This window comes from Moschus berezovskii, chromosome 28 (assembly GCF_049115385.1).
Source record: "Moschus berezovskii isolate FMDL1 chromosome 28, NW_MosBer_1.0, whole genome shotgun sequence".
NCBI classification, from domain to species: Eukaryota; Metazoa; Chordata; class Mammalia; order Artiodactyla; family Moschidae; genus Moschus; species Moschus berezovskii.
In genome coordinates, this window is record NC_142487.1 from 26,184,318 (window position 1) to 26,202,308 (window position 17,991).

Sequence of the window (17,991 nt, forward strand, 5' to 3'; positions counted from 1 at the left end):
CTGGCGCATTACCTCGCCGCCATCTCTTCTGACTTTTACCAGGTTTTGTGGGAAAGAGCTCAGAAAGAGGTGGCTGGGATCTTGGGTTATGGGATGGAGTTTGGCGTTGATGCGATTCCCCCAAGCAAAGCAGAACCAACTGCAGTTACCAGGACTCTGTGCACCCAGGGGTCTGAAACCTTCATCTCTTGAACAGAGACCCGGGACTTCAGACTCGAAGGGCAGGGTGAGATGGAAAGAAGTTTTATACTTCAATTTGAAGGAAAACCCACGCCACTTTTAATGGAAAAAGTGGTTACCAGAGATTCCCAGATTGAACCTAAATGTGTTTCTGTAAATCCTGTTTGGCACGTGGTCTAACTATACCAATTAGCTGCACTGGTCGATGTTTTGAATGTTTAATCTTTTATTTGAAGTAACATTATAACGGGTAGAAAGCATACAGCCACCCACTATGCACTCAAGGTTTCTCACAGGGCCGTGAGATTCCACCCAAGCTACCTGTCCCGGAGGACAGAGCCTCCCGGCCACGGACACCCCAGCCATCTTCTCCACCTTTTGACCTGCCCTGCCTTTCAAAGTGAGTACAGTGCAGAGGGGCAAGTGCAGATACAGAATATACTCTGCCCCCAAACCTCTTCATCTCTCTTAAAATTGGCATCTTCAATCTCCTTTCCAAACAAGACTTTTCCCTCCCTCTCACCAAAACTCCAGTGTTCGGCTTCTCTGGTGGCTCAGTGGTAAAGATTATCCGCCTGCCAATGCAGGAGACACAGGTTCAATCCCTGGTCCAGGAAGATGCCAGGGAGCAGCTAAGCCCTTGGGCCACAGCTACTGGCGCCTGCACTCCGCACCGAGAGGAGCTGCCGCCCCGAGAGGAGCTGCCGCCCCGAGAAGCCTGCGAGCACAGCTAGAGAAGAGTTCTCGCAGCAGAGACCCCGCACAGCCAGAAACAAATGAAAATTTAAAACGCGTGTCGTCACCTGTAACTGGGTTCAGATGTAACTGTTCTATTAGAAGTCAGAGATCTGGACTTGGACAACCTGAGTGTCCCTCTCCTCCTCTAAACCTAACTCCAACCTTCTTCCTTTCAACGGCTCCTGAAGCTGAAGCGCCACACAAAGGCTGAACACATCTCACTGTGTCTGCAACGCCTTCTTCTGTGGGAGTGAGTCAGTCTAGCAATCACCTCCCCTCCCATCTCAGCAATCTTCAGCTCCCATTCAGACCTCCTCCTAGATACGCTGTGCTCAGAGCAAACTTGGCTTCCCGAACTCTGAAGCCTGGTTTTCACCCTAGAAAGCGTTTTTAAACTTTCCCACACCACTGAATTCCCATTCGCTTCTTTAAGGGCGTCCAGGGTTAAAAGCGGAGAAGGAAATGGCAACCCACTCCAGTGTTCTTGCCTGGAGAATCCCAGGGACGGGGGAGCCTGGTGGGCTGCCGTCTATGGGGTCACACAGAGTTGGACACGACTGAACTGACTTAGCAGCAGCAGCAGCAGCAGCAGGGTTAAAAGCATCAACAAGCTCCTTGGTGTCTCAGAAGTAAAGAAAGCTCCTGCCAACACAGGAGACATAAGAGATTTGGGTTCGATCCTTGGGTTGGGAAGATCCTCTGGTGTAGGAAATGGCAACCCACTCCATTATTCTTGCCTGGAGGTTCCTATGGACAGAGCAGCCTGGCGGGCTGCTGTCCACGGGGTTGCAAGAGAGACAGACACAATTTGGTGACTAAACCACCACCGAAACCATGACCTACCCAAGGGCACACGCCCGTGTTGGGAAGAGTGGGATTGAACATTCAATCCTTCTATATGATGTGATAAAGCCTCTTAGTGCCAATCATTTGTTAATAGCAAAGGAACAAAGCATTACAAAATTCACTGCCTCAAAGACATCCAAAGGCTAAATTAGAGATGGCATGAGCTTAATGCCAGCCACTAAAGTCCCTGAATTTCACGACACTCCCACAGAAAACGACCACCTCGGGATCCCTGATGGCTGATACTCTGGTCCTTCCCTGGCCTCAGCACTGGGCACCGACACAACTGCACACTTGACCGGTCCAAAAAGAACTTTAACAGAAAAACTAGCTCCTCCTCCAGTCTTCCTGTTTTAGTAAACAGCAACCCCGTAACTTAACAGTAGCTTAGGCTCACATCACGCAGCCGTCCTTGCCTTCTCTCACACCCTCCGTCCAATCTGTTAGTGAGCCCACGGTTCCTACCTACAATCAGCTACAGAGTGTCATCGCTAGTCACTGCTAGGCCTTGCTACCATCTTGGTCCAACTCATCTCTCACCGAGATTACTGCAGTCTAATGCTCTTTCTTTACTGTTTTTTGAAGGATAATTAAACAGGAAGCATCTTAACTGCGTGCTCCCTCAGTTAAGCCTACCTACATGCAGCCTGTATCAGCCAGCAGATCCCCTGGGAGCTCAGTAGAAATGCAGTTTCTCCTGAATCAGAAACTCTAGGTCAGGCCCAGCTATCAGTCTTAACAGGCTTCCCAGGTAGCTCAGCTGGTAAAGAATCCACCTGCAATGCAGGACACCTCCTGCCTCAGGAAGTTTCCATGGAGAAGGGATAGGCTACCCACTCCAGTATTCATGGGTTTCCCTGGTGGCCCAGATGGTAAAGAATCTGCCTTCAATGTGGGAGACCTGGGTTTGATCCCTGGGTTGGGAAGATCCCCTGGAGGAGGGCATGGCAACCCACTCCAGTATTCTTGCCTGGAGAATCCCCATGGTCAGAGGAGCCTGGAGGGCTACAGTCCATGGGGTCCCAAAGAGTTGAACATGACTGAGCGATCTGCCTAAACAAGCCCTCTAGGGGAGTCCAAGCCCACTCACGTTTGAGACCCACCAGCCTACACGTCAGACCACTTGGTTGCAGCATCCAATGCCTGCCCAGCGGACATGCACCCTAACTACAAGGGCGCAGGAGGACACGCGAACTTGCCATCAAGGTCAACAACCCCAAACTATGGCAGGAAGCAGCGCAGCCCTCACCTCGCCCTTTGCCTTGGCACGGTGGCCTTTGGGGTTCTCCTTTCTCTTCCGTGCATGAGACCGACGCTTCAGGCTCAGGACTCTTACAGGCCGAGTTCTTCCCCGCGCTCTCTCTCTCTTCCAGTCTCAGCCTCAGGGCAGCCACCCTGGACAGAATTTTCCTCTTTACCCCCTCAGCTAAGTGTCCGCTTCCTGGGGTGTTTTGCTTCTCCTTGACCTCCTGTGACCTCACCGCTGCTGGCGGGGGTGGACGGCTAGCTTGGGCCGCCACGGGGCCAAACTTCTCCTCCCCCGGCTTTTTCCTGTGGCCCAGGGTGGAGCCCTGTTGGTAGGGGTCCAGCAGCATCTGAGGAACTCTCGCTGATGAGGGTTCTCCGGAAACAGATGTGCCTATGGGCTTGGTCTCCCCAACGGGGGGCTCCTCTATTTTATGCTCCTCAATCCTGTGGCTTCTTGAAACGTCTGTGATGCCTCTTCTTTCAGAAGAGGACGTAAAAGGCCCCCGGGTGAGACCACTGGCCGAGGGCACTTGCTTCCACTCCCCCGTCACAGCTCGCCTTTCCTCTGAGTCAGAAAAGGCACACTCGTGGTTTCTGGGCTCCATGAAGTCCTCCTCACGGAGGTCATGACTCTGAGCTGTGAAGCTGTGAGTATCGACTCTAGCAGATGGGGGGGTCATCCTGGCAAGACCGCTAGAGAGAGCTAAAGCGGGGGAAACCAACGCCGCTCTGCTGCTTTTACTGCGTCCAGGCCCCCCTGAGCGCCCCTCACTGCCTTCCTGTACTCGGCTTCGGATGCGACCCCCTGGAGTCGCCTCCCCTCCCTGCGCAGGGCCCGGGACTGGCAAAGTGGCAGAACGCACGTCCCCCTTGGCTCGGCCGTGGCGACTTTGTCCTGCCTCCCATCCCACACGGTCCCCTTGGTTTTCGTTGGTGCTGTTTTTACTTGGAGGGGTTTCCCCACTTTGCTGGGGACATGGAACTTGCAAGACGGCAGGTTGGACTTCCAGTCTCTGGTCCAAGTGTCCATCCTTCGGTCTATGCTCCATTCTGATGGCCCCCAGTGTGGACTCAGAAGGCTCTGGTGGTTCCACCCTGGCCCACCCCACACTCATCTCATCGATGGGGTCCACAGAGGACTCCAAGATGTTAGGGCAGGACAGGAGCTGTTTAAAGAAGGTGGGGTGATCCCTCTTGAGTCGGTTTTCATCTCGGTTTTGGCTTACTCGGTTAGCACTTTCCTTCCTTCCAACTCTGAAAGCCTCTGGGAGCAAGCCTGTGACACAGACTTTCTTTCCCTCTACAGGGTCCACAGATGACTCCAGGAATCTGCGTTGGCTCAAATACTGGGCGGAAAGACAACTCCAACTTGCACAGACAGCTCGGTCTTCCCTTTTATGGATTTTTTGGTTATTAGCAATTGCTGAGCTATACTCTGCCCGAGGACTGCAGGTTGATGCTGTCTTAGAGGGGCCCGGTTTAGGCATGGCAGCACCCACCTTTAGAACATCAGGAATCGCCCGGATCCTGTCAGGAATGAGACCAGCGTCCATCCCCTTGAACCCAGAATCTGTCAGCTGTCCCAGTGGCCACGTTTCTGAAACAGAAGCCTCTAGAGTTATGATCTTCAGCTTTTTACCCTCTTCCCAATATCCTGGACTGCTCTCTTTAGACTCGTCCAGAAGGACGTTAGAGAGAGGGGGAACTTGGCTCAGAGGCTGACTGTCATCTTTCATTGTAGATTCAGCCACCACAGACACACGAGTCCCCAAGCCCGAGCTCTGCCCTCTTTCTGTGGCGCTGGTTGATGAGCAGCCTGAGGGCACCAGGTTTGTTTCCACTTGTCCGACAGATGTCATGGGCAAAGTTTCTTGGGAATTATCGTCAGCAGAACTCTGCTGAACCCTCTCTGCTGTTTCACTTCCTTTTTCTTGGAAATTCTCTTCAAGGGTCCTCGTGTCTGCTCTGTGCCTGGCCTGGCTCTTCTTTCTAGACAGGCTATCAGTCTGAAGAGGGGAACTGCTACCGAAACCCTCCCCCTCGGGGAGGTGAGGAACTTGGAGGTGGGTTCCGGGTCCACTGAGAGCCATGTGTCCTAGCTCTCTTGAAGATTTGATTGTGGAACCATTAAAAGCACAAGCCAACTGTCCACTGGAAGGAAGGTAAGAAGTATTTCCACCTGGTGCCCAAGGTGAACTCTCCTCAGGACCGCCTGCATGGCTGTCCCCAGCCACTGAGACAGTGAGGTACTTGGGTGGGTGGCCTTTGGTGGCAATGGAAAGGGCGGGTGTGTCCCTATTCTCCCCAGTCACCTCAGAACACTCAACATTAGCAGTTAGTGTCGTGGGTTTCTCCTGAGGAAGCTTCACTCCTGAACGATGACCTGCCGGTACGTCTGCCGAGTCCGGGGCACCGGGGCTAGAGTTCTCGTCACCGCCTTCTTTAGCCCAAATGGAAGAGTTGCTCTCTGGAGGCAGAGGCCATCTTTCCTCAAGGCCCCCCGAGTGGCTGGGGCTCAGCCTCCCCGGGCTGGCCTTTACTGTGGAGGCCGACCCCTCTCTGTTGGCTAGGCCCTCCCCGGTGACACCTTCACTGGCTTTCTGTGAGATGTTCCAGGTGAAAGTGCTGACGCAAAGAGGGGGGTCGGGAGAGGCTCTCTCGTCACTGCTCCCACACGTAGTCTGCGGAGGCTCAGGACCTCGTGTCTGAGGAAGAACGTCCAGAGTCTTGTCATCGGGAGGACATAAATCAGGTGGTTTGCTTTGACCTGCCAGCTCTAAGTCCAGGGAGCACATTTCTTGAGGCAAATATTTACTGACTAGGGCTCCAAGGGGAGAGCCCACGGTATCACATGCTTCAAGCTGCTCCGGGCCACACGCAGCTATCCCGTCCCCTGGCCCAGCGGACACAGTTTCCAGGACGGGGACGGCATGTGCGAGTTCAGGGGATGCAGAGGCAGCCCGGGGCTGCAGGGGAGGCCCCGACAGCTCACAGGGCGACATGGCTTCACTGCTGGCTTCTGGGGTGCTCAGCACGCATGCTGGGTCTCCCCCAGGACCTCCGAGCGTGTTGCCAGCTTGGTTCTCTTCATGCTGTGCTCCTTGGGTACAGCCATCTACCTCTGGGTGTTCGGCCAACGATGCACTTTCTCTGTCGATCCCTCCCAAGTTGGGGAGGGACTCTGTTGTGGTCCCAGGAAAAGCAGACTCCTCCCCAGTAGGCTCCGAGAAAGCCGGCATGTGGCTGAGAGAGATTCGCTCCCTGACTGTTTCCTGAATTTGCACCTAGAAGATGAAAAGTGACATTAATAGAATTGTTCCTGGGAGATCCACAATAGGGCCTAACTGCAATCCCCAGAGTGTTAATCCTGGATGACTCCAGTTAACAATGAGAGGAGAAGGAATTATTGAGATCTAAACAGTAATTCCCCAACTCTCTAAGTCGTGAGACATCTTGAAGAAATGCAACTCTATGTTGCAAGGGATCCTCAGATTCCCCATTATAAGTAAAAGACCACGTGATAATCATTTGATTTCCCCCCACCTTCTCAGGAAAAATTATGGAATTTATGTTAAATTACTTCCTCAACTTTTGATCAACCCACAGAGTTCATGTGGATCTTTTCAGAAGGAAACTTCACATGATCATAAATAAGACATTCTGTGCCTGTAAAGTAGCAAAGAGCAGTTTTTAGATTTTTAATTGAAGGATAATCACTTTACAGTATCATGTGGGTCTCTACCAGACGTCAACGTGAATCAGCCGTAGGTCTACGCACGCCCAGTGGCGTTATGATTGGTCTTCAGCACTGCCCATCATTCCTGCCCCAGGTATGTTAAAAAGTCTTGAAATGCTGCTTGCTGCCACCAGTGATTCATCTTTTGCCTTAAGGCTACCTTAAATTTTCACTTACCTCAGATTTTACTGTTGGAGAAGTGCTAACTGAACAAGAGATTCTGTACAGCTTCCTGTGCTATGAGCTCCATGGGTACTAGAACCATTCGTCGAGTCAATAAACATTTAACAAACACCTCCAGTGTTGGGCTTCCCGAATCCACCTGCAATGCAGGAGGCCCCGGTTCGATCCCTGGGTCAGGAAGATCCCCTGGAGAAGGGAAAGGCTACCCCCTCCAGTATTGTGGCCTGGAGAATTCCATGGCCTGCATAGTCCATGGGGTCGCAAAGTGTTGGCCTGAGCGACTTTCACTCCAGTGTGTAAGAAAGAATCCCAGGTGATGGGGACACATGACAGGCAAAGTATCCACCCACAGGGAGCGCCCACTCTGCGCTGCGACACAGGACACAGGTGGTCCCTGGCGGGGCCCCATAAACACCTGAAGGGATCAGTACTGAATACCACACACCAGCCGAGTCAGATCTGCCCAACTTCACACCCCTTTACACCTCTAAATTTGAAAGACTTTGGGCTTTCGTCTGCTTCTGTTCTGGGGACAACTCTTAAGAGACTAACCACAAGCAGGGCCACTGCTGGCTCACATCCTGGTGTTTCTAAAAAGAAACAGTCTATATTTTCCATTGTGATAAATGGAAGTGGGAAAAGATAATTTCCAGTAAAGCAAGCAAGGTTTCTTTTGAAGTGTCCAGGAGTTTGTGTTCATGGTTTTCCCTCTATAATATCTATAACATGTAGAGAATGTTCTTTTCACTTACTAATTTGGTTCAGTTTCTGTGAGCTATAGCGCAAACCTTCTGAACAATTATGCATAAAAGTGTGGGCAGCTTCCCGGTCATGATTTGAGATGTGTAGGGAGATTATCTGATTAAAAACACCAAGACCCTCTTCTGAGCCTTCCTCCCCTGCCGGAGTTTCCACCACCTATGTCAGCCCTTTATTTTAAGATCTTGCCATCATCACAACATCAATGCCAGACATTTATGGATGGACTAGATGCCATGTGTAGAATTCTCTGCCAGGCACTGGACAATTTTTTCCAAAGGGCTCCAGTTTAAAAAGCCACTATGTTGTTTCCTGGGATGCTACCATACTTTCCTAGCGTTATCAGAGTTATAGGCTGACAGCTAAGAGGCTAACGCCTGGAAAAGATGAAACACAGGACAAGCAAGCTTTGACTAGGGTAGTTTGGTCACTGGCATGTTATAACCATGGTGTGTCCTGCCTTGATTTATAAGGCAGTCATGTTCCTACTTAATCCCATACACTCGTGTTCCTCCCTCTGCCTTTTAAAATAAAATCCTTTAAAATAGCCTAGTGAAGCCCCACATGTAAAAAAAAAAACATGGCAAATCCTTGACCATGTAAAATTCATCCGCTTGAATATTTACTGCACTCCTACTATCTGCCAAGCTGCTCTCAGGACTGGAGAAGCTCAGTGAGTGTAACAAGGACTGCTGGCCTCTGGGAAATTAGGTTCAGGCAACTGGCCAAACTGGTCCCACTGCTGATGAGCCATTTCGTCCACGTTGTAACCCATGGGATTTCTCTCAAAGTGGCGCGTGTAACAGCCCAGTGCATACTTGCCGAGGCTCACGGCGTCAGTTTCAAGGTCAGGCTCCTCGGAGGCCAGCTCAGAGAAAGGGAAACCACAGGCTCACACCTTTCGAATGAGTCAGACCTTTCTCTCAGGAGGTGCTCTCTTAGTTAAGTCATTACAAAAGAACTCCAGCGAACGATTCTCCTGCTGCTCAGCTCTTCTCATCATGGAGTGAGCAGGGAGACTCGGGCGATTGTTAATAGGAAATTTGTTCTCAATTCAGGTGAGGACAAGGGTTTAGGGCTCTCGCTGGAAACCCAGCATGGTGTGTGGACTTGGAGGGCTAGCCACCTCGGCTTCAGCTTAATCCCACGTTGCACGCATGACCCCATGTAACCTCGTTAGCCTCTCTGACCCTCAGTCTCTTCCTCTAAGGCTAACCACACGCACGTCAGCACTGTCCTGTCAAGTGCCTGGCACCCACTGAAACTTGCTTCCCTTGTTCTGTGAAAAGACAGTCGTGGCTGCAGCAGGAGACAGGGCACCTCTAAGGAGCAGAGCAGTGCTCTGAAGGCTTCATGCTGGCTTTCTCATTCGGGGGGTAAAATAAATCAGAGACTGACGCTAGCGTCTCTTCCTTGCTGATGTCAATACCCTGGGTCCAATCAGGAAACAGAAACCACACAGTAGGTTAGATAATGGAAGCTGAGCAGCAACAGTGGTTAACGGCAATAGAGGAAGGGCTGTGAGATCCTGGAAAAGCCCACGGCGCCCTAAGAGAGGGGCCACCCTGAGGAGGGACAGCTTGCAAGGGGCACAGACCGAGCTGGGAAAGGCAGGCCACCAGGTAGCAGAGAATTTGCTGGTCGAGCCATACACCACACCCTTCCGTGGGTAGGCAGGGCGCCAGTGGTCAGAGGGAGTCAGGGACCCGCAGGGGCAGAGGCCCTCTGAGTGGGTGGGTGGGTGGGCTACGTGTGTCAGGGACAGTGAGGGGGAACGACGGAGGCCTGCATCAGGAGACAGTGGATGCTGGTGCAGGCAGGAGGGTTGGCCATGCAGAGTGTGGTTTCGGAGTAGAGAGGGTTGCAGGGCAGTCACATCCAGGCCAAGGCTACGAGGCCGCAGGGTCTGGGTCCGTGTGGCTGCGGCCAGCTCTACAGGATGAGCCCGCAGCCGTCTCCCCGAGCCCTGACGCATGCTGCAAAGACGGGAAGCCGCCTCCTCCTTCTCCCCCGCCTCCACTGTGAGCTTCATGTGGTGCTCACTTTAAAGAAGTGGGAGAATGAAACTGTGATCACCAAGCGTGTATTGAAGGGTGCTTCCAGACCTGAGAGGCAGTAACAGAGAACTGGCGCGTGAGGTCACTGAGGTCAGGGGTTAGAGGTCTGCCCCGGGGTCCCACAGTCAACGACAGACTCGGATTTTAAGTCAAGACTGACTGATTCTAAAAACTGTAAAGAAGTGGCAGTCGTGTCTGACCCTTTGACAACCTTCTGGACTTTAGCCTGCCAGGCTCCTCTATCTTTGGAATTCTCCAGGCTAGAATATTGGAGTGGGTGGTCATTCCCTTCTCCAGGCATCAAACTTGGGTCGTGTGCATCGCAAGCAGATTCCTTACTGTCTGAGCCACCAGGGAAGCCCCAGCTGATTCTAAAGCCCTTTCCAACTCAGTTTTCTAGCCAAGAGAAATTAAAGTAAACCCCACCCAAGGGCTGGGAATGCCCCCTAACTTAAACCCAGAACCTCTGAACTGCTGACACATCGAGCATGAGACTATAATGGTCCTGCTTCTTATGACCGCTTACTTATCAGCTTCCCCTAAAGCTCTAAGGGTAGGAATGTGTTATTCTTTGCTGAATTTTCAGAATCTTACCACCTAGTAGGGACTCTATTGTGGAATGAATGAACATGAATGAATACAAGGAGGGGGAAGGGTAGACCAAGCTTAGTAACACCCCCAAACCTGGTTTTAAAAGCAGCCTGAAAACTTACACCCTGCTTGCACAATAGTCTCCAACCCCATCTCTAGCCAACATGCCAGATTCTATAACCACATTGTTTCCATCTGGTGGCCTTTCCAAAAAATTCTGCCTCCTAGGTGTGTCTCTGGTTGATTCCATGGAAGGTGTGTAGTCTCTTCACCCCCACCCCATGAAGTCTGGGGGTTATCTTCATTAGTGGGTGTGTCCCGGATGCCACCGAAGGGCATGACACTAATTTGACTAACTAACAATAGAAGGTGGTGTGAGATAAGATCCCTCTTCTCAGATAGCTTATAATCCAGCTGAAGAGACAAGATGTACGGGGGAAAGACGAACAGCAATTCTTGACGAGTTGTGCTAATGGCCAAATGGATGGAATTTAAACAGTTCTGTTCCAGGAGTGGAAAAGTCATCACGGAGTCCTCTTTCACTTGGAGAGGATTCCTGCAGTGCAAAAGCCAGAGGGTGCGGTCTTCCATATCAATTCTTAAGACAATTCTTGGACACTTTCAGGGCAGTCACAGGAGTCTTCTCTACTGCATTAGAGTGGGCAGGTATGGTGGACACTTGCTGCTTGACTGACAGCATGCTCAACTCCCTTTTCCCCCCTGCCACCTACAACTAAGGGAAGCTGGAAAACCACATATCCTCCCAGTCTCCTGTGTAGCTAGAGGGGGCCGGGGTCAGTTCTGGCTAGGTAGTAAGGGGGATTCCAATAAGGAACTCTCAAGGAAGTTTTGCTTTCCTTATATAATAAAGATACAGACATGGTGGGTAACTTGCCTAACCCCTTCCTTCTTCCTGTGATGAAGATATGATGCCTGGGGCTGCAATAATCACCTTGTAGTCATGAGGTAACCAGCACAAGAATGAAAAGTCACACTATAGCTGGTGGAGCAAAAAGGATGGACTTGGGAGGTGGCAGCTATCCTTAAGCCACTGGATCAACACTGAGCCCTTCTACCCCACCCCACCCCCACTTGTGTAATGAGAAGTCCTTATGTTTATGGCCACTGGTCATTGGTTATGCTATTAACTGCTGTTGAGAGCTTTCCTCCAATACTTTGGCCACCTCATGCAACGAGTTGACTCACTGGAAAAGACTCTGATGCTGGGAAAGGTTGGGGGCGGGAGGAGAAGGGGACGACAAAGAATGAGATGGCTGGATGGCATCGCTGACTCTGTGGACATGAGTTTGAGTGAACTCTGGGAGTTGGTGATGGACAGGGAGGCCTGGCGTGCTGTGATTCATGGGGTCGCGGAGAGTCGGACACGACTGAGCGACTGAACTGAACTGAACTGAGAGCTTTCCTAACTGATGCTAGAGGAAAGTATATGTCTGAAGGATGAAAGAAAAGGCACATTAGGATCACCTGGAGCCCTTCAGCAGGCACTGGGCGGCTTCAGGCAGGGATTAGTTTGAAGGACAGTGTCAAAAAGGGCATCGGGTATGGCTCCTGGACCGTGTCTCGGGAGCTGGTCAAAGTGCCAGGGGATCAATGGGGCCCGGGGCAAGGTGAACTTGAAGTAGGAGGTGGGGGAGGAGGACGGGGAAATGTGAGAAGGCGGATCTAAGGAGAGGCCACGGTTCTAAAGGCCACATTCACCCACCCAGAGCCAGGAGAGTTAAGCCCCGTAGATCTTTGCTTCAGCTGGGTGTTCCTGCCATAGGCCACCACGTCCTCCCAGGCATGGAACAATTTTCTTTCTTTTTAGATGCTCCCTGAATGTTCTTTCCTCTTTATCTGGACTAGACACAAATAGCCCCATATTCTCCAACAGCTGTCTGCACATCAGTTTCCCCCTGCAGTTCCAGGAATCTTTAAATGGGAGCTTCCCCACTCCCCAGCCTCCTGGCTGGCTGCAGCCTCGCCCACAGCTAACCTTTCCCAAGTTATCTGCTGAGCCGTCACTATGGGCCTGGCGTCATTTGTCACTCGATAGATCAAATCCATACCACCTGGGGACGTGGAACCGAAAATAGCCCGGGTCCCCTAGCCAAAGAAAGCTTAAAGGCAAACCAGAATATTTCAAGAACTTGAGTTTATTCTTAGGAGTTGCTGGGATGTCCAGAAAGGAGCTTCGCTTAAGGCTGTGAATGTTAAAACACAAGGTGGAGGTCCCACATCTGAAATCCCCAATCCTGGGAATTCTCTGGTGATCCAGTGGTTAGGACTCCATGCTTTCACTGCTGAGGGCAAGGGTTCGCTCCCCGGTTGGGGAACTAAGATCCCACAAGTTGCACAGCATGGCCAAAAAATAAGATCTCCAGTCCTGAAACACCCTCTTCACTGGACCAGATTTTCTTCCAGACCCTCTCCTTGCTTGTTCAGTCGTGTCTGACTCTTTGCAACCCTGTGGGCTGCAGAACACTAGGCTTCCCTCTCCTTCACTGTCCTCCCAGAGTTTGCTCAATTTCACCATCCATTGAGTCAGTGATGCCATCCAACCGTCTCATCGCTCTGTCGTCCCCTTCTCCTGCCTTCAGACTCTCCCCCTGGAGAAAGGAAATCTTCAGCCAGCTGTGGTTGCCACACTACCTGATTTCTTGGGAAAGTCAGGTTTTTGAAATACCAGTTTGATTTCCTGGGAGAGGACTGGGTTTCCATGATGTACATACACCCTTTCCTAGAGCTTACGGGCTCTGTGCACAGAGCAATCTTTGCCTGGTAACAAGGTGTGAGCCAGAGCACGAGCCAGGAGCTGTGTTTCTGTGCGTCTCAGGTGATGAAGTAACAGCACCACCACCAACGATGATCACCGAGCCCTGTGTCGCCCTCACCCTCAGTAGGCACTGCTTAAGCATTTAACGTTTGCAAAATGACACAAATGTGTGCCTTTGGGATTTAGGGCTGGGTCATGTTAAAGAGAAATATACCAGATATTCTAACACATGAGACTATTTCGTAAGTAAACTCTCCGAGCATCAGTTCAGTTTGCGACCCCATGGACTATACAGCACACCAGGCCTCCCTGTCCGTCACCAACTCCCGGAGTTTACTCAAACTCACGTCCATTGAGTCGGTGATGCCATCCAACCATCTCACCCTCTGTCGTCCCCTTCTCCTTCCCCACCTTCAATCTTTCCCAGCATCAGGGTCTCTTCAAATGAGTCCGTTCTTCGCATCAGGTGGCCAAAGCATTAGAATTTCAGCTTCAGCATCAGTCTTTCCCTAAGCATAATGGCCCAGAAAAGCAAGTGTCTTCCTTCCCCGTGGACAGTTTTGTTTGCCTGCATCTGACAGTTTGTTGGGAGATGAGGAGAGCTTTGATTTTCACATACATATGGATATGTGCTAAGTTGCTTCAGTTGTATCTGACTCTCTGCAACCGTATGGACTGTAGCCCACACCAGGCTCCATGGGATCCTCCAGGCAAGAATACTGGAGTGGGTTGCCATGCCCACCCCCGCACCCACAGGGATCTTCCATGACCCAGGGATTGAACCCATGTCTCCTGACGCTCCTGCTCTGCAGGCAGATTGTTTACCCCTGAGCCACTGGGGAAGAAGCCCTTCACATACGCAACTAGGATACACACAGACATAAGCAGAGTCGGGAACGCTAATGATTTTTCTTGCATGCCACACCAAGCATCTCTGGACACTTGGGTGTTCTGCTATGTGCCAAACAGCCTGACACTTGAAGAGGTGAGAGGAAAGGGGAGCGGGGTGACGGATGGAGCAAGCGGGCCTTGGAAAACCCAGGTGTTGTCCTGGAAGCACTCCCTCATGGGCAATGGTTCTGGCGAAGTCACTGGCTCTGAGGCGGTTTCTTCCACAGTAAAATGACAGGGTTGAAGTGTATATCTCTTGGCCCCCGTTCACTTTGGTGTCCCATGACCTGCTGCCATGGAAACAACACAAACGTTGAAGCTGGGCTTAAACCTCACCTTCATACTTGAAACCACGTTTTCCCTTCAACTCCTAAGGCTTCGAAGATCTGCCTCAACTAGGAGAGTTCATTAGGGGAAAGTACACATAATAGGACTGAGTCAGGACAAGCCAGCGAGGGCCCCAGCAATGGTCGGGGGAGACAGAGTGGGCTGGAGAACGCCCCCAGCCCAACTCCCAGCTCGTGTCTGGCTTCACGACTGCTTCTCCTTCCTCTATGTACCAAGTGTCCCATCTTTTTGGGGGGCTGCACTGTCAGGATACGGGCCCCCAGTTGGTCCCGCAGTGTTCTGGAGGCTCACAGAGCTGGTCCATGCCAATGAAAACCATCCCAGCCACACTAGGCAAGACCAGCAGCTGACAGCCTCTAAACTGAGTAGTCCTCACTGGGGTTGAGAAAAATTTTGGCTTCTTTCACCCAGGAAGTCTCCTTCCCCCACCACCCACCCAGTTTTGCAAAGAATTAGGAGCTTCCAGACCCACTTGGGCCCCTTGATTCCCCTCCCCCAGCCCCCCCAGAGGCCACGGAATGAATCCCAGCTGCGGATTTTTGGTGTGGTGGTGTTTACTTCCCACAGGCCGAAGCTTCTCTGCAGATCTCGGACTGGATAACAAGGAGGGAAAAATGAAACCTCAGTTAGGTTCTAGGAGAGCACGCAAGTCAATCTCTTTACAGTTTCTAGCACCTGTGAGCAAAACCAAACCCAAAGCAGCAGCAGTTACTGCACTGCCCTGACAATACGTGGTACGAAGCCAGTTCCTGTAAGCTTTAGAAACAGGAAATACTCGTCACATGGTTGCTACACTTGCCTATTCAGCGAAGCTTCAAAGTGTACACGGGCGGTGTTAATTTGGCACTTGGAAAATCTGAACGTCAACATATAGGCAGGTTGCCCATCATGGATGGCCATCACCAAAAGTGAGAAAATGCAGGACTGGGGTTTGAAGAGTCCCTTATTAGGCCTTGTATTTCAGGTAAGCAGCAGGACTGCTGTATGTCCTTAGGTTTAGCTTCTGGCTAAACAGGAACTATCCCCTGAGACAGTGCAGATCTAGGAGGGAACCATCACCTAAGCCTGCAGTAAGTTACGCCATCAGATTCAGAGAAAGCTTCTTCAGGAGAAACAAAGTTCCCTGGACAGTGAGACCCACGGGAGGAGGACAGGGTTAGTCTTGTGATTGAGCAAGGCCCACAGCAGGCCCTCAGAAGACAGGGCGGAGGACTCGACATCCAGTCTTGGTTCCAACGGCCCTTTGCTGAGAGGAGGGGGCGTTCGTCCCTTCAGAGTCTGGCTCTCCTCATGTCTGACGAGACACTGATCGACCTAGTCACCTCCCTGAGGGGCCCGTGCTTTCATTAGTGTTTAGTCGCTAAGTCGCACCCAACTCTTTTTGCGACCCCATGGAAATCCTGCCAGGCTCCTCTGTCCACGGGATTTCCCAGGCAAGGATGCTGGAGTGGGGTGCCACTGCCTTCTGCAGGGGATCTTCCGAGCCCAGGTCTCCTGCATTAGCAGGTGGACTCTTCACCGCCAAGTCACCTGAGAAGCCCTTAGTTAATATGCCCTGTCATTAAGCTCACTCTTCTTCACTGATGGTGACTTGGTGTGTTGGCCTCGTTCTTTAGGTCTAAATGGAAGCCACCTGTTCTGAGTGGAAAGCGGTGTCTTGTTTATCCATGACAGATGAGGTTCCCCATACAACCTCCACCTCCAAAAGACATTAGCATAGTTGCAGTGGGGGAATCAGGCACCAAAGGTGGGGGTGGGTCCAACTGATGGGGCTGTGAAGTTCAAATATGCAGCCAGAGGGTTAAGTTTAAACACTTGTACTTTAAAGATGAAGGGACGCAGAGGCAGGGTGGGAGCAGGGTGGGGTGTCGTGCAGATTAGAAGTCCAGGAATCTTGATGGAGCAGTCAAAAACTGCCTTTCTCCTTGTAGATAGAAAGGAAAAGAATGATTCACTAAGAAGCTCCTGGGAAGTTGAAGTTACAGGAGGAAAGACTTTTAAAAACCACAGTCTTTGGGACTCTGTGGGAGAGGGTGAGGGTGGGATGGTTTGGGAGAATGGCATTCAAACATGTATATTATCATATGTGAAACGAATCACCAGTCCAGGTTCGATGCATGATACAGGATGCTCAGGGCTGGTGCATGGGGATGACCCAGAGGGAGGATAACGGGAGGAGGGAGGTGGGAGGGGGGTTCAGGAAGGGGAACTCATGTACACCCGGGGCGGATTCATGTCAATGTATGGCAAAACCAACCAATATAACATTGTAAAATAATTAGCCTCCAATAAAAAATTTAAAAAAAGAAATGAAAAAAATAATAAGAAGAAGAACCATCTGGGACTCCATGCAGTGATTTGGAGCTAAGGCAAAAAAAAAACAAAACGCTGAGCTGGTATTTTTACTCACGGTGATTTGAAGACTCACACACAAGTTCTCATATTAGTGAGTGAACGTGTTCCCTTCTATCCTCCCCTCTGGCGCTGATCTCACTTCCCTGGCCACGTGTGGGGGTTCAGGGGATGAGTAGGGAACAGTTAATTCACTAAGCAGGCCCTCAGTCACTTCAGCCCTTCAGGTTCTGCTCACTTCTACAGGCTGACTGGTACCCCACGCTGGGCTGGGCAAGTATCTTTGAAAGACTCACCCTCAAGCATGGCTAGGAGCCTCTAGAGCCCAGGAGACTTTGAAGAGCCCCCCTAATGTCAGGGCTTCTGCCTTAAGCCCCTTCTCTGCAGCCACTGGGCAGGCTTTAGTAACACCCTGCAGCCCTCTCCCAGCCATAGACCAAATGGAAAACAATAAGGCTTTTTGCAGCAAAAAAAAAAAAAATTGGGAAGAATGGAAGCTGGGTCATACTGGTAGGTGATGGGGGTGGCCAGCTAGGCTTGTCCCAAAAGGGAAGCAGAAAAACAGCCCCTATCCAGTTTCCCTTAGTTTGTTCTAACACGATCCTGAAAGTCAGGAGATGTGAAATTGGGATGACGTGCCCACGAGCCCTGACTATCAGCCTTTTTGTTCCAGCACCCGAGGGCCAGTACTATTGTCCACACCCTTACACGCTCCCAATTTCTGATTGTGCAGAAATAAGACTCTAAGAAGAAAGGAACTTAGAAATCTCTTAAAGTCTGACTTTAAAGATTATTGCCCTGCTTAAACGAAAGTTAACACCTGTTTCTCCTCTTTGCTTTCCTCAATACAACCTAATCACCATCCCCACATCACTGACAAAGCCTGGTCCCACCCCGCGTCCTGAACTGCCCTAGAAGAAGATGGAGGCAAAAATAGACGAGAATTTTTCCCCCTAGTAAGCTCCCTGTATAATCATGATGGCGAGATCACTCACCTAGAGCCAGACATCTTGGAATGTGAAGTCAAGTGGGCCTTAGAGAGCATCACTACAAACAAAGCTAGTGGAGGCGATGGCATTCCAATTGAGCTATTTCAAATCCTGAAAGATGATGCTGTGAAAGTCCTGCACTCTATATGCCAGCAAATTTGGAAAACTCAGCAGTGGCCACAGGACTGGAAAAGGTCAGTCTTCATTCCAATCCCAAAGAAAGGCAATGCCAAAGAATGCTCAAACTACCGCACAATTGCACTCATCTCACATGCTAGTAAAGTCATGCTCCGAATT

General features: G+C 51.0%; 1 protein-coding gene across 6 annotated transcripts in view; it reads right to left on the reverse strand.

Annotated features, from left to right (window-relative positions):
- Positions 1-17,991, reverse strand: part of ALPK2 (alpha kinase 2) — a 148,462-nt gene that overhangs the window by 46,259 nt on the left and 84,212 nt on the right. For all 6 annotated transcript variants that reach the window (XR_008684719.2, XM_055417444.2, XM_055417443.2 and 3 more), the window contains one exon: positions 3,014-6,296. Coding sequence is in view for 5 of the 6 variants with exons in the window: in XM_055417444.2 (XP_055273419.2) it covers positions 3,014-6,296 (3,283 nt within the window). In the remaining variant the exon portion in view is untranslated. The remainder of the gene's footprint in view (positions 1-3,013; positions 6,297-17,991) is intronic.